We start from the raw sequence: 20,577 nt of genomic DNA on the forward strand, positions 1-20,577 counted from the left end.
AGAAAGAAAGAAAGAAAGAAAGAAAGAAAGAAAGAAAGAAAGAAAGAGCAGGACTGAGGCTCCTGAGCTCAGCTGAGGATCCCCTCTCCTGGGAGCTGCAACACCTCTTCTGAGGTGGCGATCTCAGAGCTGTGAGGTTCCTAAGCTTTGGTGTCTCAGGATGCTCTTCCTGTGGGACACTGTCCCACCTCAGAGCTGTGTGGTTCCTGGGCATCTGAGTCCCAGGATATCCTTCCATCCAAGCAGAAACCAGCTCCAGGGGATCCAACTCCTCTGGCCTCCATGGGCACCTGCACACATAATGCACACATCCATACAACACACAAATGACACACACATACAATTAAATTTTTTTTAAAATTAAGTCCTTAGGCACAGAGCTGAAGAAATAGCTCATCATTTAAGAGCACCTACTCTTGCAGAAGCTCCAGATTCAGTTCCCGGCACCCACAAAGTGGTTCACAATCATCCATAACTTCAGTTTCCGGGAATATGAGACCCCAGTTCTATTTCCCATAGGCACTAGGTGCTAAGTTATCTTGGCCGATGAAATGAGTCAATCCAAGCCAAATTAAATTATAAAAGCAGGTTTGGGGGGGGGCAGCTCTTGGGCAAATTCACTAGCCACACACCACACAAAAGAGGATCAGTGAAGTTGTCATGCAGAGGGAAACAGAGGAGAATAACAGAAAGAGAAAGCACAAGCACATGGAGAGAAGAGAAATGGCGGGGGAGAGGGCAGGGAGACAGAGAAGAGTGCCGTGGGGTGGGGAAGAGAACCAAATGCCTAGGTTATATAGTGAAGAGTCCCTGAGTAAGAGGAAGCCCAGTCCTCAGCTGGAAAGTTCAGCATAGAGGGCAGGGTATGCCAGCCATGCCCTGTAACAGGTAGGGACTAAAGGATGCTGGGAGAACCTGGAGGCCAGATCCACTTTGATATATTAAATATGCACCTCAGCTACTTGTCCCAGGTCTGAAACCCAACATCCTTAACATTAAAACATCCTTTTGTTAATAAATGAATAAGGGGCAACATAATTGTCTATGGCTATTCTCTGCTGACCTTGAGACGTCGTTATTGGGGAGTCCAAAAGCTGGACTGTTGGCCAGGTCTGGGAAGAACAGGCTGCTGTCCAACCTCTGCAGGATCTCTGGGGCTAGGGATGTGAAGGCCCAGCTGAAGCAGTTTGGGAGACTGGACCAGAGCACCTGTCCTGGATGCAGGTATTGAATAAACACCTGCGTCTGGCAGGATGCTGAGCGATATATTTGGGGCAAAAGATAAAGTTAAGAAGTTTAGAGAGAATATTTTTTCTTGGCTGTACATTTGAAAACTTTAGGCCCATGGGGGCGGATGTCCCAGAACCAGGGAAAGGAGACTAGATCTCACTCTCAGGAATAAGGCAGGTGGGGAAGGAAACAAACCATTGACAGTACTCTTATCTGGAGTCCATTTGACCTGTGAGAGGTGGACCTAAGTAGATTCCTTGAAGCTTACAAGAATCTTTTAATTTTACAAAAAGAGATAAATTTTAGAGGTTCCACTATGTAACTCTGGCAGTCCTGGAACTCACAAAGGGCTGGGATTAAAGGCATCTGCCACCATGCCTTGCTTTTTTTTTTTTTTTTTTACAAAGGTTTGGTTTTTATTCGTTTGTTTGCTTTGGTTTTGAAGACAAGGTTTCTTGAGCCCATATTAGCCTTAAACTTGCTAAGTATGCAAAAATGACTCTGAGTTTCTGTCCTGCCTCTACCACCGAAGTGCTGGGGTCTGTTAGGAAGGAAGACAAGATTCTGTGTATGCTAAGCAAAAACTCTTCTTCTGTATTTTTTGGGGGGTTCTTGTTTTGAGGCAGGGCTTTTAAATGTAAGCCAGGATGGCCTTGAACTCACAATCCTCCAGTCTCCTGAACGCTGAAGTTACCAGACTAAGCTATCATACCCTGTCATCTGTTGCTGCATTGTTAGCGGATGAAATCCAGTCTGGCTCTACTCACTGAACCACACGCCCCGGCTTCAAGGGGCTTTCTCAGAGCCAGGCCTCGGCCCTGCGAACAGAGGAAATCCCCGCCCCGGTTGCCAGGGTGCTCTGTGGCGTCGCATTCTCATTGGCTGGCGACGGGCGAGGCACGCAGCGGGAGGCCATTTCCAACGAGCTGGCGGGGGCAAAAGATGGCGACGCCCCTTGGGTGGTCGCAGGGGGGCTCTGGATCTGTGTGTCTCGCCTTTGATCAACTGCGGGACGTGATTGAATCTCAGGAGGAACTGATCCACCAGCTGAGGAATGTGGTATGGAGCCAGAGCTCGGCGAAAGGCCGCACTGGACGCCTCGCCGATGGGGGCGGGGCCAGGCCCTGTGGATGTAGGGGGCGTGGCTAATATACATTGCTAAAGGCGTCATCCTGGAGGCGGGACTCACCTAGCCAGGGTCGGAACCAAGAAAAGCGGGGTGCTTTCCTGAACTTTACCAAATCGGGCAATATTCCCCATTCTGCCTGGTTACTGAAGGGACTGGTAGATACTCAGTGAACTTCAGTGTCTCCACGTTTAGCGGTAAGGACCTCACCGACTCCCCAAGGCAACCTGTGCTCAGAGACCAGATCATTCCCTAAACCGCACTCCTCTCCAGTGTCAAATGCAGTGCAAATACAAACTTGGCCTTTCACGGTGCTGATATAAAGGCCTCCAAACTTTTCTGTGCCCTTTTGTTTCCAACTTCAGTTAGTGGGTGCCACGCACTGGCATCATATGTTACCTCGGTGCTGGCCAGCTTGGAGCCCATAGGGTTTTTGTTGCTGTTTCTCTTTTGTTAACAATGTTGAGATGTGTCTCTGTTTCAAAACAAAACCCCAAAAAACTGGCTTCACATCTGTTTTTCACTCTAATGATTTTTAAACAATCTTCCCTTCTAAGCAGTTAGATTCAAGGGGGATTATGAGGGGCGTACTCTATTTCAACGAAGTGTATGCCAACATGGGCTCTGAATTATTCCCAGAGGGTCCCCAGAGCTTTCTCTTGGCAGCTCACTCCTCCGTCTGGAACATTTTTTTTCTCTACTCATCCTATTTAGCAGTCAGATCTCAGGATTAATGTCATTTTCTCTGAGAGCAGTCCTGATCCTTACTAAAGCTAGGCCCAGGAGTCCCTCTGTGTACCACAGCCCCTTGTACTTTTGTCTAGGACATACAATGCAGAGTGCTGGCTTTGAGTGTTCTTCATGAGGCTAGTTGCTCTTTGTAGCCAGCACTTAGAGCTAGGCCTCAGTAAATCTGTGGGACTAAGTTCTCCTGTCCTAAGGCCTGTCAAGACCTGTGTGCCTTGGACATGATTCCATTATCCATCCTTTGTCCTGGTCCTTAGAGGCCATCCCCTCCCACCTCAGTTCCAGTCCCTTCCTAAGCCAGATTCTGTTGCAGATGGTTCTCCAAGATGAAAATTTTGTCAGTAAAGAAGAGTTCCAGGAAATAGAGAAGAAACTGGTGGTGAGTAGATGCCTCTGCAGACCCTCCTCCTGCTTCCTGAGATCCCTATGGCTGGGCAGAATCCTTGAGTCTTGGCCTTTCAGAACTTCTAGCCCTCCTAGTGATTCCTTCTAACCTTCTTGCACCCTGACTTCAGCACGCGCCTCTGAAAAGGGGGTAGTTAAAAGGATCCTAAGAGACCAATGGTGGCTTGGGATAGAGATTTGTCATCTCCCTTGCAGGATGAAAAAGCTGCTCATGCCAAAACCAAAGCCCTCCTGGCCAAGGAAGAAGAGAAGTTGCAGTTTGCCCTCGGAGAGGTGGAGGTGCTGTCTAAGCAGCTGGAGAAGGAGAAAATGGCCTTTGAAAAAGCGTGAGTGAGTGGGCCTCAGGAAGGGGCTCAGAGCTTGGGGGCTCGTCTGCCTTCTGCCTGCCCACCCTTTCATCTTAACCTCCTCCAGGCTCTCCAGTGTCAAGAGCAGAGTCCTGCAGGAGTCTAGCAAGAAGGACCAGCTCATCACCAAGTGCAATGGTAGGCGGGAGGCCCGTGCTGCCCCCCAAGTTAACATACACGGGCTCTTTTCCACCAGCCCAGTGATGGTGCCAAAAGCAGGGCTCTACCCCAGCTTCTGCCCCCGGCTGAGGATACAGGCAAGTCCAGGCGGGTCACATCTTCGAAAGTGCCTTCAGGGACCAGGCAGGCCCCGGAAATGATGGACGCGGTCAGTGTGCGGTATTCTTCACAGCCATAAAGGAACGGGCTCGCTCCCATTTTTCTTGAAACATACAACCTTCTTAGTCCACCTTTTGTTTTTTCCCTTTTTGATAAGTGTTAGAAATAGTATACTCTATGTATAACCTTGCTTCAAGAGGAGTCATAGAACAAGCACAATCCTACTTGGGATCTTAAAACTCAGGATCAAGGCACTCCGTAGGACTGTAGACTGGGGTTACCAGAGCCATGCCCTTCCCCTGAGAATAGAGCCTAGGATTACCAGATCTTTAAAAAAAAAAAAAAAAAAAAAAAAAAAAAGGAAGAAAGAAAAGAAGCTAGAAGCCAAATGTTGTGGCACATGCTTCTAATTCCAGCATTCAGAAGGTGGAGGCAGGAGAATTTGGAGTTTGAGGCCATTGTGGGTTGTGTAAGACCTTGTCTCAAAAACAAAACAAAAACCATCATGCAGTGGCTCCTTCCTGGCCTCCAGCCTTCACCAATGTCTCCTTCCTCTCCTGTACATTGTGCTGGATTTCACCTGAACTGCTAAATGCACCGACATGCCTGCGTGGCTGGGGCTTGTGCTGTAGCTACCTCTTCTCCACCTCCCTCCTCCCCTGTGTGTGCCCGTGTCTGTGTAGGCAAGGTCCACAGGTCAGAGTTAGGAGCCATCCTCAACCACTCTCCATGTTATTTTATGTGTGTGAATGTTTTACCTGCCTGTATGTGTGTATCTGCACTCTGTGCATGGTTGGTGCCCACAGATCCCAGAAGAAGGCATCTGACAGCCTGGCACTGGATTTGTGAGCTGCCCTGTGAGTGATGGGCCTTGACCCAGAGTTCTCTGCAAAAGCAACAAGTGCTTTTAAACGCTAAGCCAAGTCTTTAACTACCTGGCATTTTTTTTTAAACAGTGGTTTTGTATTATAGTTGTGTGTGTGTGTGTGTGTGTGTGTGTGTGTGTGTGCGTGCATCCCACAGTATATGTGTGGAGGTAAAAGGAAAATTTAGCCTTCACTTTCTCCGTCTACTGTGTGGGTCCTGGAGATCAGACTCAGGTCCTCTGGCTGAACAGTAAGCACTTCTACCTGCTGAACCATCTCACTGGCCCGCTGCCTTATTCTTGTGACAAAGTCTCACACCAAACCTGGAACTTACCAGTTCTGACTAGGCTGACTGGCCAGCAAGCCCCAAGGATCCACTGTCTTGACTTCCCCAACATTAAGATTACAGGGGCTTTTTCCTTTCTTTCTTTCTTTCTTTCTTTCTTTCTTTCTTTCTTTCTTTCTTTCTTCCTTCCTTCCTTCCTTCCTTCCTTCCTTCCTTCCTTTCTTTCTTTCTTCCTTTCTTTCTTTTCTTCTTTTCTTTTCTTTTTTTTTCAAGACAGGGTTTCTCTGTGTAGCCTTGGCTGTCCTGGAACTCACTCTGTAGACCAGGCTGGCCTCGAACTCAGAAATCCTGCTGCTGCCTCCCAAGTGCTGGGATTAAAGGTGTGTGCGCCACCACCGCCCGGCTACAGGGGCTTTTTGTGTGGGTGCTGGGCATCCAGATTGCAGCCTTCATGTCTATTGCTCAAGCATTTTACCAACCAAACCACCTCTGTAGCCCCCATCCCATTTAAATTGTACGTATTTATGTGTGTGTGTGTGTGTGTGTGTGTGTGTGTGTGTGTATGCATCTGGAAGCTGGAAGACGACCTCTAATGTTATCCTGAGGAATGGTACCCACTTCTGGTAAGACAGACTCTTACTGGCCTGAAGCTTTCCAGTTTGGTCATGCTGGCTGGCCAGGAAAGTCCCAGGGATCCTCCTGCCTCTGCCTCTCTAGCACTAGGATTATAAGCACACACCACCACACCTAGTGCTCGCTTGCAAGGTGAGTGTTTCACAGAACAAGCCCTTCCCCGTTCTCCCCCTCCTCCATTTTTTTTATATTTCTCTAACTTTAATCATTTTGGATTTTTTAGGTTTGTTTATCTCATTACACGTATAGGTGTATTGTCTGCATGTGCACAGAGAGTTACAGGAAGTTGTTAACTAGTGGGTGCTGGGGATGGAACCAGGTCTTCTGGAAGGGCAGCCAGTGCTCTTGGTTTTTCTTGGTTTTTTTTTTTTTTTTTTTTTTTGGTTTTTTGAGACAGGGTTTCTCTGTGTAGCCCTGGCTGTCCTGGAACTCACTCTGTAGACCAGGCTGGCCTCGAACTCAGAAATCCACCTGCCTCTGCCTCCGAAGTGCTGGGATTAAAGGCGTGCGCTACCACTTCCCAGTGCAGCCAGTGCTCTTAACCACTGAGCTCACTCCTCAGCCCCCTACCCCTTTTCAAGATGGGTTCTCATGAATTCCAGGCTGGCCTCAAGCTTTCTAAGGAGTGACTTTGAACCCCTGGGATTACACCATGTGCCACCACACTTAACATTCCCCTTTTTCTCTCTAATGGTGCTAGGAATTGAACCCAGGGCTTTGCCAGCTAAGTATTGGCATGCACTAGACCACTGAACTGCCTTCCCAGTCCTGTGCAACCATCCTTTTAATCAGAGGGACTTTTTTTTTTCTCCCTTTGTGATCAAAATTTTCCAGGGCTCTATGAAGGACAGTTATGTAAGTGCTCCCAGATCCTTATAGCCACCTTGGATTTTGACCTAAGACACAAAAAGCCTTGTCTCTGATGTGTGCTTGGTTAGGAGGGAGGCTTTTCCATCACTGTCCCGCTAGGTCCTCTCCATGCTACTGTGGACTAAGGACTGTCTATGTATGAGGAACCTGGTCTGAAAAGCAGCTAGCCCAGCTCACTACCACTGCCTCATGATCGTGAGCCTTCCTCCAGTGCAGCCATCCTCCTCTGATCATTTCCTCTTCTGTCTTTTGTTTTTATTCTCCTCTCTCCTTGCTTCTGTGCAGGAAATCAAACCCAAGAGCCTCACACATGCTAGGCAAGTGTTCTAGTAAAGAGCCACAGCACCAGCCTTCAACTCCTCAGCATGCATTCATTCATCCATCCATCCATCCATCCATCCATCCATCCATTCTGTTGAAATGGGCATCTAAGGTAGCCCAGACTGTCCTTAAACTTCCCATACTCTTACCTCCTCCCAGTGCTGGGATGTAGTAGCACATGCCTCCACCCTTAGTTTTCAGGTTTATTTTATGTGTGTGACTGTTTTGCCTGCATACATGTATGTGCACCATGTGTGTGCCTAGAGCCCGTGAAGATCAGAAGAGGGCACCAGATCCCCGGGAAGTAGACTTAACATGTTTAGGAATTACCATAGGGTGCTAGAAACCAATTCAGGGTCCCGTGGAAGAGCAGTCAGTGCTCTTAACTGCTGAGCCATCTATCCAGCTTCTAGTTCCTGAGTCCTGACTCCGCCTTTTGAGAAGTTAAGCACATGTCTGGAGTCGTCAAGGACTTCATCTCCCACCAGAGGCCCTGTATAGCACAAGGCTTGACTTCAGTCTGCCCTTGTTAGGTCTGCTTTAACTGAGATGCCCAAACTTGGTATTTCAAAGCCCAAAGCCTTTAGGGACATCTTGTTCATTCCACAGTACACAGATCTATGAGCCAGTCTCTGTTTTAGGTGTTAAAGTTAACAGTGGTGAAAGTAATAGTCCCTGTCCCTGTGGACCTGATGTCCTAGTTGTAGAAAAGGCCAACAATTGATGGATGAGACACTTTAGACATGGGCACAAGGAACAAAAGGGACAGGATGGGAATAGGAAGTACTGGGAGAGGCTGCAATTTCTAGAGCAAGGGTCTAACCATGGAAGTATAAAGACCTAAGGGCCAGCCAGGGCTGTGACAGGACCCTCTGCTTCTCTCCAAGGATTTTTGCCCATCCTTACCTAGGTGAGATTCATAATACAGTGATAAAGTTACTGACAGAATCATTGTCCCTACTCAGGAGCCCCCAAAAACTTGCTAATGTGGCAGTCTTGTGGTGAACACTCGTAAGCCTAGCTACTTAGGAAACTGAGGTAGCAGGACCCAAAGTTTAAGGCCTACCAGGATTACAGAGTGAGTTTAAGACTAGCCTGGTCAACTTAATGAGCCTCTGCCTCAAAACCAAGTAGATAGTAGAGATGGGTGTGTTGGTGCAGTTGGGAGGAGGCTGAGGCAGGGGGATCTCTTAAAGTTGAGGCCAGCCCGGTCTACATGGCAAGTTCCAGAATAGCCAGAGCTATTATAATAGACCCTGTCTCAAAATAAATAAATTAAAAAATAAGAAAGAAAAAGAGGCTGGGTATGGGATTGGGGGAGTGTGACGTGGTAGCATGCCTTTAATCCTAGCACTCGGGAGGCAGATACGAGTTCTTTCTGAGCTCAAGGCCAGCGTGGTCTGCATAGTAAGTTCGAGGACAGCCAGGGCTATGTAGAAAAATCCTGCCACCTACCCCCCCCCAAAAAAAATGGAGGCTAGAGCTCTGTGGTACCTATCATGTGTGAGGCCTTGGGTTCAGTCTCCAATACAGAAAAGCAACCTCATTCATACGAAGGTACAGGCAGCTGTTCAAGAAGAACTCCTGGGCAGGGAGAGCCAAGTTTGAAGAGCCACACAAAGGAAGACCTCAACTCAGAAGCCTGAGAGTGGGAACCACCCCTCCCCCCTGCCTCTCTCCCCCACAGAAATTGAATCCCACATTATAAAGCAAGAAGATATACTTAATGGCAAAGAGAATGAGATTAAAGAATTACAGCAAGTTATCAGCCAGCAGAAACAGATTTTCAGGTGAGGCGCTGGGCCAGGCTGGGGGTTGTTGATGGAAGTGGGGAGCCTGACTTCTGGCCCCTACCCAGGGCTGTCCAGCCTACGACCAGCTGGCTCCGTTGCAGGAATCACATGTCTGACTTCCGGATCCAGAAGCAGCAGGAGACCTACATGGCCCAGGTGCTGGACCAGAAGCATAAGAAAGCCTCAGGAACACGTCGGGCCCGTAGCCGTCAGTGTTCCAGGGAAAAATAAACTGCTGGTTACCTTCCTATTTTCTAGCTGTAATGCCCAACCTCTACTCTACCTTCTCCATCCTGGGGAGACCAGCTCTTTCCTTCCATTCCTGGGGTCCCGTGCTCCTCCAAGAGCAGTTGCTCTGTTTGTCTCCTATAAAAAATCAGGGGTCCAAGGGCTTCATGGGAGTCAGGTCTAGGGACCACCACCATTGCAGCCGCCTCTTCTGAGCTTAGGACACTGCTCACGTCCTCAGGCCCTGCTATTGCCCTCGTTTGGGATGGGGTAGAGCCAATGGGAGTGAGTGGGAACTGGGTCTTTGTGGGTCTTGCTGAAACTGTGGGTCAGTAGACACTGCTGCTTGCTTTTGGTGATTAGGTTTTTTCCTACATACAGTTAGCCCAATTACACCTTACCTGGACTCTAATAAAATGTCATTCTCTGGGTTAGCTATAGGGTTAGGGCAGAATGGAGCGTGGGAGTGCGTATCTGTACTTGTGCTTATGCATGTATCTGTGCGTGTGTGTGTGTGTGTGTGTGTGTGTGTGTGTGTACTCATGTTAGACCTGACCAGAAATTCTAAGACTGGATTCCAGGACCACAGTGAAGCTGAGAAACTGGAAGGCATCAGGTAATGAGAATATATGCATACTGTCCATACAGATCACATCTGCACCTTCTTACACTGCTGTACAAAAACTGTCAAAGCCTTCAAAGAAAGTGAGAAAACTTTTTAAAGCAGGGAAACAGGGAAAGGACAGCCTACTCAAGCTGCTCAGGAAGATCTGAGAGGATGAAAGGTCAGCTCCGTTCAGAAGCCATCACTGAGTGTGTCCCTAGGTAATTGTGGGGAGCACAAGAGCCACAAGACTAAGATTGGTTAAATCTATCCTGTGCTGTGTCACTGTGAGGCTGGGTGCAAAGGAGGGGCGGTGCATCCGGGCCAGCTGGAGCCTGAGTCACAGCAGGACGGTCAAGCCAGAAGGACAGTCCTGTCCTATTGTCTGTCATAAGACAAAGACAGCTGGTGACTGCTTCCCTATGAGAGAAGGGATGAATGTTTTGGGGGACTGGAATAAGGTTGCCTTGTGGGCCTAGGACTTTAGAGGGAACCCTACAAAGATTGGTTTGTCTCCGATGTTTGTTCTGGGTGCTGAGCCGCTTGTGAAAGCTAGCTAGAGTTCATCCTCCAGCTCTTTCTTCTCTATTGGCTTAAGAGCCATGAGTCTAGCCAGCACCTACCTGAGTTAGGAGAGAGCCCTCTGATAATTCTTAACCCTATCAAAGGTGGTGTGAGGGTGTGAGGGAAGTCAAGCACAAGGAAGGCATGGAGGAGAGTTTCTTTGGGATGTAAAAGTTGGGGGCTGAGGATATGGAATTTCAAGATCTCACACCCTGAACCTCATCTCGGGTAAGCCCTTTGCAAGGCCAGAGTTTTCTAGAATTGGGCCTAGCTGCTGCCTCCTCACTAAAGCTAGGCCTGCTTTCTTCTCACATGCCTGTCAGCCTGGGTTTGGATCCCCACCCCCACGCTGCACCTGTGTTGGAGAAAGTTCGGCATGGGGGGCTTCACCCCGAAGGGCCCGCAGCTTAGGTCTCTCTGCTGCCAGCGCCGCTAGCTCAGGCGTTGACGCTGGCGCTTTAAGACGCTTTGACCCCGAGGCCTCCAGGCGGGGGCGGGGACAGTGCAGGAGCCACCAGCGGAGGCACTGCGCGGGAGGTAGTGCTAGGTGTCCTGCCCACCATGCTGACTGCGCTCACCCCGCTAGCCCTTCCCGGGCTCTCAAGGCGGCTGCCTGCCTCTGCGGGGCGTCAGGACTCGTCCGGTTCGTCCGGCTCCTACCACACAGCTCCGGGTTCTCCGGAGCCCCCGGACGTTGGGCCGGACACAGAAGGCCGGGGGACTTGGCTCTGGGTGGCTCCTGGGCGGGGGGCGGGCGCGCAGCCTGTCCTGTCCGTCAGCGCCCAGAATAGCCGCCAGCAGCACTGCTCCGGCTCGGGTTTCCCGCGAGGCCCGGGCTCCGGCCCGCCGCCGCCCCGGCCCCAGCTGCGCATGCTGCCGTCGGGGGAGATGGAAGTCATCTTCGGCGCGGGGCCTCTGTTCAGCCGCTCGGACGCGGAGGATCTGGAGGAGCAACAGCTCATGGCGCCTACCTTCAGCAGTCGCCTGCTGCCCGGGCCAGTGTCTCCTGCCTCTGTCTCGTCGCAGCCGCAGGTCCCCGACGGGGGATCTCGCTGGGCCACCTATCTGGAGCTGCCGCCCCGCGAGCCGAGTCCTGCCGTCTCAGGCCAGTACGAGTGTGTGGAGGTGGCCCTGGAGGAGCGCACCGCTCCAGTTAGAGCCCGCACGGTGCCGAAACGTCAGATCGAGCTGCGTCCGCGGCCTCGGAGTCCCTCGCAGGACAGTCGCGCGCCGCGTCCCCGACTGCTCCTGCGCACCGGCTCCCTGGACGAGTCTCTGAGCCGCTTGCAGGCCGCCGCGGGCATCGTGCAGACGGCGCTGGCCAGAAAGCTGGGCTCTGCTGTCCCAGCCCCCCACAACGTCACTTTTAAGTCTACCGGCAAGCCAGAATCCACGAGGAACTCTCAGGAGACGGCAGCCAGCACTCGTGCGGTCCCGGAAGTGGCTAAGTCTCGGCCACCCCGCGCGCAGGATAATTCTGCCTCCGCCAGAGCCCCGCGCCCTTGGCCTAGCCTCCGAGAGCGGGCAATTCGGCGGGACAAGCCGGCGCCCGGCACCGAGCCTCTGGGTCCAGTTAGTTCCAGCATTTTTCTGCAGTCAGAGGAGAAAATTCATCAGACTCACAAACAGGAATCCAAGACCCAGTTCCCCCGTGAGACTCCTGATCGAACCGTGCCCAGGGCACAGAGTCCTCCTTTCCATTCTAGAGGTTCCCGGGTAGTTCCCAGTAGGGTCGTGAGGCCGAGGAGCCCATCTCCTCCGCAGCAGGCTCCAAACGGGGCCGTGCGGGGTCCTCGCTGTCCGTCTCCCCAGAACCTCCCACAACCTCTTAAGATTGTTTGGAGAACCAGTAGCCCGGCCTTCCCTGGAGCATCCTCTGCATGGGAAAATCGGAATGCCTCCGTCGAGGAAGTCAGCAGCAGAAGGACCCCTTCCCCGCCACCACTTTCCCAATGGACTCAGGGTGTCGCTAGAGTTGGGAACCCATGTCCCGAAGCTCCTATTGTGCGGAAGGTTCCAAACTCGAGAGGCGGAGATGCAGTAGGGCTGAGTAGGGACCAGTCCCTGCCGTCCCTGCTCTCACGGGACTCACCTCATCCCATTGAAACGCGTAGCCCATCACCCGGAGAGACTTGGAGTCCTGTTGTGCAGGGTTCATCGACGGCATTGCCCCAGGAAGCTATGAATGGCCTAACTCAGGAGCTGGAGCCGCCTACACCATCAGCACCCGAGACTCCAGAGCTCACAGAGGCGCAGTGTCTGCTCTCACTGGAAAATGCGGATATTGCCTTCAGAGGCGGTCAGCGGTCTCCAGATGTAGACACACCGGAACAGTCCCGAAGTCATCTCACAAGCACTCTAGACGACAATGTGGGCCCAGAAGCCTTGGGCTCGGGAGAAGCGGCTTCTGGGCGTCCGCGCGTGACCATTCCCCGGCCGCGAGACGTGCGCAAGATGGTTAAGACTACTTACGCGCCAAGCTTCGCTGCAGGGACCCCAGGCTCCGGGCTTCCCGCGCCTCCTGTAGATACCTGCGGGGAGGACGGTGATGCGTCCAAAACGCATAAGCTCCCGGCACTCGAGTCGCCCGCCCCGGCGCATTACACTTCCATTTTTCTCAAGGACTTTCTGCCTGTGGTACCTCATCCCTACGAGTCACCAGAGCCTTCACTCCATGCAACCCCTAAGGATGCCTCCCAGTCCAGCGGGGTCCCGAGGCGGAGGGCAGAGAACAGCACCGCGAAACCTTTCGCTCGCAGTGAGATCCGCTTGCCTGGCGCTCTAGCCTTCGGCCAGCGGCGAGAGAAAACCGCGAGTGTCCAAAGACGCAGTCCTGGAGGAGAAAACCCGGATGCTGAGACCCAGCGCCTGGTCCGGGACCGCGAGGGTCGGACCAGTCCTTTAGGAGGCGCTCGCACCTCAACCCAGTGTTCCCCTTTAGAGTCCACAGGGACCCGACCACCTCGCCCCAGCTCCCCGCAAGCGTCTCCAAACTCGAGCCATAGGGCAGCACCCGAATTGGAGACGCCGCTTGTGGCTCCTACAACTGCGGTCCAGGCGCCCCTCCTTCCCGACCCTCCGGCGACTGCAGCCAGGGCGGCTGCACCCTTCCCGCGAGCTGCCTCTGCGCCTCCCACCGACCGGCTCCCTCCAGCATCCTCCCTGGGGACGCGGAGGCCTCCGGGAGCCCCGCCCGCGGGGAAGGTCCTCGTAGACCCCGAGAGCGGCCGGTACTACTTTGTGGAGGCGCCGAGGCAGCCGAGGCTGCGGCTACTCTTCGATCCTGAAAGCGGGCAGTACGTGGAAGTACTGCTGCCACCCTCGCCCTCTCCCTCCCGGCAGCCACGCCAGCCCTATGCCCCGATGGCCCTAGGGCCCGGCCTCTACCCGCCCGCCTATGGGCCTATCTCTGGCCCATCACTGTCGCCACTGTCCCCCAACCTGCCGGCTCTTGGTAGTCTCCAGCTACCCTGGGCTCCTGAGGCTGGACCCCTGGAGGGGATGTACTACATGCCCTTGAGCGGGACCCCTAGTCCGGCACCTCAGATGCTTTTCTGTGCCCCACCCTCCAGTTCTGGTCCCATCCAGTCCAGCAAGGGATCTGTATTTCCTTTGTGAAGCCTCGGCCCTTTCCCCCATGGAGTTGGGTTCCCTAGAAGGCTTTGGAAGTTCCGGATCAGTCTCTTTAACTTTTGTCTCCCATCAATTTTTTGGCCAGTTCCAGCCAGTCACCAGACCAGAAGTGACCTTAAGACAATGTATATGCTACCTGGGCTGATAGTGCTGGAGCATCGTTAGCAAACGGCCGGCTGCCTACCCCCCACCTCCCAACAAAAATATGTATCCCTTTCCCAAACCTTCCCAGGGTGCGGTGTGTTTGTGTATGTGTTTATGTAGGCAAGCAAATTTGTCAAAGTGAGAAGCCAGTCTAAGAGGTGTTGTGGTTTCCCAGAATAGCAGGTGTGGAGCAGCAGGACTCGGGCTGCCTTGGTGAACTGCTTATATCTCTCTAACACGGGGCCCAGTTGAGTGGAGCAGGACAGTGCTGCTGAGATGGAAGAGATGGGTGACAGCCATCAAATCTGGATGTGCGCTTTGTCCTGGGAGGCTATGGGAGAACCCAGTATGGCCCCAGGGCACTTTGGGGCAGCGAATGAGAGCGATGAGGATAGCGGCTGGAGATGGAATATGGATGCTGTGTAAGGAGATGTGGAGGGTCGGCCTGGATTGGAAGAGAGAGAACTGGTAAAATGGCCCGGGATTGCTGTAAAGACAGCCAATGGGACAAGCAGCTCCTCCACAGAAAGGCCGGCAGGAGGGACTAGGAAATGAGCAAGGGGAGGAAGATTACTCTTCTTTGGGTGTTTCTGTGGCTAGGGGTGACTAGGGACAAGTAGTGAATTAAGGAATCTCAAATGGTCAGCAAATGTTTCTCTTGTTTTACCCATTTCTGGAGTTGAGAGGGCAGGGAAAGCAAGAATCTAGAAAAACAAGTTACTTTAATTTTGGGAATTGTTATTTAACCAAGATGGAGGAGCTTCATAAAATGATGTGACAGCTGGGCGGTGCTTTGATCCCAGCACTCTGGAGGCAAAGACAGGTGGATCTCTGTGAGTTCAGGGCCAGCCTACAAAGCGAGTTCCAGGACAGTCAGGACTGCACAGAGAAATCCTGTCTCAAAAACAACAAACAAACAAACAAACAAAAATATGACTACAGCTAACAGCAGGAACCTAGCTCCTCCTGTCTTCTGTAGACCCTGGGAGCTGAGCTAGCTTATCTTGAAGCCATCCCCACCTCTATAGACAGCAAGTAAACTTGGATCACCAGGATGACAAGAGGGAGGAAGGCCGGGCTGTTATTACACTGGGTGAGTTAGAACTGGCAAGAGGAAGGGTGTTCCTATATGGAGTAGACCCAGGGGCCCTGACCCATTAGCTGGTTCCATGTTCCTCCAGGAGCAGAGGCAACAGTGCCCACACAAGGACTGGCCCTTCTGGCTGCTCACAGCACAGGAAAGACCCCAAACCTGTGCTCTAGCTGCTCTGAGTCTGGGATAAACTGAGGGCCAGAGAACAATCTCTGTGAGGTTGGAGGTGATCTCTGTGTCGTTTTGAGCCTTGCTAGAGAGGTGTTTTGACATGAGGTGTTTAGGAAAGGATAGTTCCCACTAGAAGCAATGCCAGGTAGGCATTTGATAGCTTTCTGGTTCCGAGCCTGTGTAGCTAAGATCCGTTGGAGTTTCTGTCAACCTTGCCCTAGATTGGAAATTGGCTAAAATACACCTTCAAAATAACCTCAACATCTCTATGAGAGACACTGGTCCCAGTGACATGGAGGGACCGGGCCACCCCTAGAGTGTATCATCTTGACCTGGTGTGCAATAAATGGCTGACCATGGAGAGCCATGGTGACTGAAATGACAACTATGTGTATGATCCTAATTTCCTGCTGCCACCTTTTAAAAACAAAACAGAAAACATCACTTTTGCCTGGCATGATGGTATACACCTTTAATCCTAGGACTTGAGAGTCAGAGGCAGGTAGATCTCTATGAGTTCAAGACAGCCAAGGCTGTCTCGAAAAGTCAAATAAATAACACTTAAAATACTTATCTTTATTTTATGAGTGTTTACCTGCATGTATGTATGTACACCACGTGTATGCTTGAGGCCCATGAAGGCCGGAAAAGGGCATTGAACCCTCTGGAATTGGAGTTACAGATGGTTGTGTACCATTGTGTGTGTGATGGGAACTAAACCCAGGTCCTTAGCAAGACAAGCAATTGCTCTTTTTTTTTTTTTTTTTTTATATTTTTTTTAGATTTATTTATTTATTATACGTAAGTACACTGTAGCTGTCTTCAGACACCCATATGAGGGCATCAGATCTCATTGTAGATGGTTGTGAGCCACCATGTGGTTGCTGGGATTTGAACTCATGACCTCTAGAAGAGCAGTCAGTGCTCTTAACCACTGAGCCATCTCACCAGCCCAAGCAATTGCTCTTAACCACTGAGGTTTCTTCTGCTTGCTGCCTCTTAAACACCTTCCGCAAAGCCCTCCATGGCTGGCTCTGGCCTAGGTAAAGGGCAGCCTAGGGTTGGAGAAAAAGGCCATGTAAACTCTCATACACTGTGGTCTCCCAGACTCAGTAACTCTGCTTCACTACAGTTAGAGCCCTAAGCTAGCAACCACAGCCATGGCCACATTCCTCCTGGAGGCTGTGACCAGTGGGCATTGGGGACCACTCTCAACATGGCTTCTCAAGCTAGAGGATTTATCTCTTCTCTCTGACCTTTCACATCCTCTGTAGTAGAATAAAGATGATTGTAACCAGCCACTTCGCCCCACAGGATGTTCGGTACAGTTGCTGAGGTCACAGTAAGTGCTCTCCATTAGCCACCAAGTCTCCCTGGCCAGCCTCAGCCTCTGTCCTTGCATCTCCATCCTCTACCTGTGAAACGGAGCTGAGTCACCAGGAGCCAGGGCCCTGCTACAGAGCCTGCGTGCGTGCCTGCGTGCGTGCCTGCGTGCCTGCGTGCCTGCGTGGCATCTCCAGGGCCTCACTGGAAGGGAAGAGGGTCAGTGAGGTGTCAGTTCCCTATTGGCCTAAACCACAGATAATTCGAATGCACATCTGCACCCCACAGCAGCCTGTGCTCCAAGAAGTAAGTTCAGAGGCCATGAGACTGCCTCTACCACTGTTGCTACTGTTCGGGTGCAGGGCTATCCTGGGGAGCTTCGGGGATAGGGTTTCCCTCTCAGCTACAGCTCCCACACTGGATGATGAAGAGAAGTACTCATCTCATATGCCGACTCACCTGCGCTGCGATGCCTGCCGGGCTGTAGCCTACCAAGTAAGTTCTGCCTGTCCCCAGCAGCTCTGACCACTCCGTCTATCTTAGACCTCACTGTTGAGCCTTTAATACCCAGCCCTCAGCCCTAATCAGCCGTCTTTCCAGGACATTACGAGCCCCCTTCTCTTGAATTGCCATGCCACAGTTTATTCTTTTATTTGGTCACCAAAGAGCAGACAATCTGAGATGGCCCCATCTTACCTTGTCACCCCAGGAAATCATTCATCCTCTTATTATTCTCCCTGTCTGTATCCTTTTTCGTCTGGACACCCTCCCCAGGTCCCTGAGGTGCCTTACTTTACACATGTTGAATACATATGTATTTATGTGAACCCACCATGCTTGTTCAACTCAAGCATGCCTGTGTGACCACGTTTCTGTATGTACTCAGGGTTGAGTGAGTACATGTATAATTAAAGACTGGTTAATTTATTTTATTTTTTTTAAAGATTTATTTATTTATTATATATGAGTACACTGTAGCTGTCTTCAGACACACCAGAAGAGGGCATCAGATCTCATTACAGATGGTTGTGAGCCACCATGTGGTTGCTGGGATTTGAACTCAGAACCTCTGGAAGTGCAGTCAGTGCTCTTAACCACTGAGCCATCTCTCCAGCCCCCGGTTAATTTATTATTATTATTATTATCATTATCATTAATTTTGGCTTTCCTTGTTCTCGTGGTTTAAAAATAGCATGTGCTACTGGGCAAGTGTGCCCTGAAGGAGGGGCCAGGTCTTTCAGTCAGCATTTTCTCCCCCAAGAGAGCAGGTCCTGCCTGAGCTGGCCCAGCCCAGCTGTGGGGCCTAGGAGGGGCCCCTGCAGCCTGCTTTGCAGGTGCTTCCGGCTCAACAGCTCCCCTGCCACCTCAATTCTCCCTAGAGACTTGGGTATCTGTTCTTCTCTCCTTCCCCCAATTGACCAGCAGTCCCAAAGTTCAGGCTCTTAGCACCTCCTCATTCCAGATGGGGCAACATCTGGCGAAAGCAGAGGCTAAATCTCACACTCCAGACTCCAGTGGATTGCAGGAGCTGAGTGAATCCACATACACAGATGTCCTGGACCGGACCTGCTCTCAGAACTGGCAGTCGTGAGTTGCTGATCCAGTCCCTGCCACATTCTTAAGGGGAAGGGCTGGTGGGTACCGGTGGGTACCGGTGGGTACCGGTGGGTACCGGTGGGTACAGCCCTCCATCCTCCCCTTGATGACTCATGCTCATTCCACGAAGGCTCTGTCCTGAGGGAGGAGGTTGGCTGGGCTGAAATCTGGGCTACAGTTGCTGCTGGGAACATCTGGGAGAGCAGATGGCCACAGAAAGATCACTGTGAGATCTTGAGCCTTGGACTTACCCCTGTCTGAGCTCAGTATACTTAGCCTAGACTAGGAGCAAGCCCCTCCCCGAGCTGACCTGCACTGATCCCACATCCCTCGCTTGTCATTACCATCAGCTATGGAGTCCAAGAAGTGAACCAGATGAAGCGTCTCATGGGCCCAGGACTTAGCAAGGGGCCAGAGCCAAGCATCAGCGTGATGATTACTGGGGGTCCCTGGCCCAATAGGTAATAGCATGTGGGGGAAGGAGCCCCTGGAGTCTGGCTTTGCTCCTCGACTTCCCCATGGGCAGGTTAGAGCTCAGGTTGCCTCTTGCTCTCCTAGGCTCTCCATGACATGTTTCCACTACCTGGGAGAGTTTGGAGAGGACCAGATCTATGAAGCCTACCGCCAAGGCCCTGAGAATCTGGAGGCCCTGCTCTGTGGGGGCACCAATGGGTCCTGCTCACAGGAGATCCTGGCCCAGAGAGAAGAGCTTTAGTCCAAGCTGCAACACCTCTGGATCTTCTCTATTTTATTATTATTATTATTAATGGCTGTTTAGAGACAGGCTCTCATCATGTAGCCCAGGCTGGCCTTGAACTTGTCCTCCTGCTCAGCCTCGAAAGCACTGCAATTAAGTCCTGAACCTTCATGCTTGACCCTCGGATATCTTTCTTTCAGCAGTGGTGATGGTAAGGGGGCAGGGAAGCCTGGCTGTCAATCTCCCTCCACCTCTCCCTGGGGTACTGGGGCTAAGGGCACCTTTCAACTTTCAAATAAAGCTCACTGACCTTGAATTCTCTCTGTGAAGGCATTTGGGGATGGGGGGTCGGAGACAGGGCAGAAAATGGTGTTTCTGTTGAAGTCCTTCCCATGGAGTCCATACACATCACTCCACCTACCTAGAAGAAAGTTGGCATGGTTGGAAATGTGAGCAAGTTAGGAGAGGATCCAGTCATATGGTCCGGATCTCTAGCTCCATCAGTAGGGAAAGTGCAGACAGCACCTGTGGCCACCTAGGCATGGACTGCCTTCTCTCTGTACCCACTTATACAATAGAGGCTCAATCTAAGTAAGGAATAAAAATGAGGACATGACCGCTCCTAGGTGTGGTTGAGGAGAAGGGTGTCGGTGTAGATATAAGGGAAAGCACAGCCAGAGGTGTCTAGAAGAGTCCAGACTGAACCGGGCACTAGGAGGAGGTGGCGGGTGGTGGTGGGAGAGGGGGACCAAGAGGCAAAAACAGAAGACCAAGAGAGGAGCTGAGGACCAAGAGAATGCATGGCTGAAGTGGCAGGGTTAGATAGGACTGAGAAGCTGGGGAGAGGTTTAGGGTAGCAGGCGGGCTGAGAAGTGCTGAGAGGAGCCACAAGCACTTGGTGAGCCTCCACCTGGGACCCGACAAGTGCCAGACCAAGTAAAGGCTGGGGTGGGCGGGGCTTCAGACTTCGAAGGTCTGCATAGTGTTGGCTGCTGGAGGAATCCGGCTATCATAAGCAAGCCTGAACTACTAGGGACTGAGAACTGCTCTGGATCCCTAGTACCCAGCAGAGGGAATTAGTTCATGAAAGAATTGTTAGGGTCTGAAAGCTCAAAACAACCCAAGCAGACACAAGCGTCCACACAAAGCAAGACCTTTATTTGAATGAGGCAGCAAAAACTGACCAGTCAGGACAACAGCATCACAGACTCGGGAGCTGACTGCATCTTTGAATGTTCATCTTGGTAACTATTTAAGCAGATGATAAAAATTTACTGTACTAGGGATGAAACGATTGATTAGGGTCATAGAACCAGACTGCAGAGCTGAACTCCAAGCCAGAATGTTAGAGTTGTCAAGCTCCAAATCCACAAATATCTGTCCCAAGTTACAGTTACAACTTTCCATCAATCAGAATAGTTTATTCTTTCATGGTTAGAAACAATTGTTATGTTTCGGGAATAGAAAGTGGACGAGGAGGAGGAGGAGGAGGAGGAAAAGGAGGAAGTTGGCCTAGCCATCAGGGAAGCTCCCCTAGAGCCTAGAGACTTGAACTCATTTTCAACTTATGATCAAAATGGAGTCTGAAAACAAAATGGCAGCACTTAGGATAAGTCTCATT

General features: G+C 51.4%; 3 protein-coding genes and 1 long non-coding RNA gene across 5 annotated transcripts; 3 read left to right on the plus strand and 1 right to left on the minus strand.

Moving 5' to 3' along the window:
- Window positions 1-2,120: 2,120 nt before the first annotated feature.
- Window positions 2,121-9,167, plus strand: Spata24 (spermatogenesis associated 24). Of its 2 annotated transcripts, none has more exons than XM_028762729.1 (6): window positions 2,121-2,289; window positions 3,417-3,482; window positions 3,704-3,834; window positions 3,923-3,993; window positions 8,798-8,900; window positions 9,005-9,167. In XM_028762729.1, the coding sequence occupies exons 1-6, from the start codon at window positions 2,173-2,175 to the stop codon at window positions 9,132-9,134; spliced, it is 618 nt and encodes a 205-aa protein (XP_028618562.1). In that variant the 5' UTR covers window positions 2,121-2,172; the 3' UTR covers window positions 9,135-9,167. The 2 variants fall into 2 exon arrangements, with proteins under 2 accessions (XP_028618562.1, XP_028618563.1); XM_028762730.1 differs by lacking the exon at window positions 2,121-2,289 and adding an exon at window positions 2,452-2,553 and having other exon boundaries at window positions 9,005-9,153.
- LOC114617209 lies at window positions 8,813-9,871 on the minus strand. Its single transcript, XR_003710752.1, has 2 exons — window positions 9,187-9,871; window positions 8,813-9,062 (listed from the first exon to the last, which is right to left on the minus strand). It is a non-coding gene; the product is annotated as an uncharacterized LOC114617209 (long non-coding RNA).
- A 989-nt stretch (window positions 9,872-10,860) lies between these two features.
- Prob1 (proline rich basic protein 1) lies at window positions 10,861-15,725 on the plus strand. Its single transcript, XM_028762774.1, has one exon. It carries the CDS (start codon window positions 10,861-10,863, stop codon window positions 13,915-13,917), a length of 3,057 nt encoding a protein of 1,018 aa, XP_028618607.1. The 3' UTR covers window positions 13,918-15,725.
- A 1,169-nt stretch (window positions 15,726-16,894) lies between these two features.
- On the plus strand, window positions 16,895-19,272 carry Mzb1 (marginal zone B and B1 cell specific protein). Its single transcript, XM_028762801.1, has 4 exons — window positions 16,895-17,158; window positions 18,126-18,250; window positions 18,610-18,720; window positions 18,818-19,272. Exons 1-4 carry the CDS (start codon window positions 16,931-16,933, stop codon window positions 18,972-18,974), a joined length of 621 nt encoding a protein of 206 aa, XP_028618634.1. The 5' UTR covers window positions 16,895-16,930; the 3' UTR covers window positions 18,975-19,272.
- The last annotated feature ends 1,305 nt before the right edge of the window (window positions 19,273-20,577 follow it).

This window comes from Grammomys surdaster, unplaced genomic scaffold, assembly GCF_004785775.1.
Source record: "Grammomys surdaster isolate TR1022 unplaced genomic scaffold, NIH_TR_1.0 135, whole genome shotgun sequence".
NCBI lineage: Eukaryota > Metazoa > Chordata > Mammalia > Rodentia > Muridae > Grammomys > Grammomys surdaster.

Bases quoted from the DNA above. Each gene is read 5' to 3' on its own strand.
- Spata24 (XM_028762729.1), top strand. From the start codon at position 2,173: ATGGCGACGCCCCTTGGGTGGTCGCAGGGGGGCTCTGGATCTGTGTGT. The intron at 2,290-3,416 runs GTATGGAGCCAG...ATTCTGTTGCAG, and splicing joins TCCACCAGCTGAGGAATGTG to ATGGTTCTCCAAGATGAAAA. The intron at 8,901-9,004 runs GTGAGGCGCTGG...GCTCCGTTGCAG, and splicing joins CAGCAGAAACAGATTTTCAG to GAATCACATGTCTGACTTCC.
- Prob1 (XM_028762774.1), top strand. From the start codon at position 10,861: ATGCTGACTGCGCTCACCCCGCTAGCCCTTCCCGGGCTCTCAAGGCGG.
- Mzb1 (XM_028762801.1), top strand. From the start codon at position 16,931: ATGCACATCTGCACCCCACAGCAGCCTGTGCTCCAAGAAGTAAGTTCA. The intron at 17,159-18,125 runs GTAAGTTCTGCC...TCCTCATTCCAG, and splicing joins GCCGGGCTGTAGCCTACCAA to ATGGGGCAACATCTGGCGAA. The intron at 18,721-18,817 runs GTAATAGCATGT...TTGCTCTCCTAG, and splicing joins GGGGGTCCCTGGCCCAATAG to GCTCTCCATGACATGTTTCC.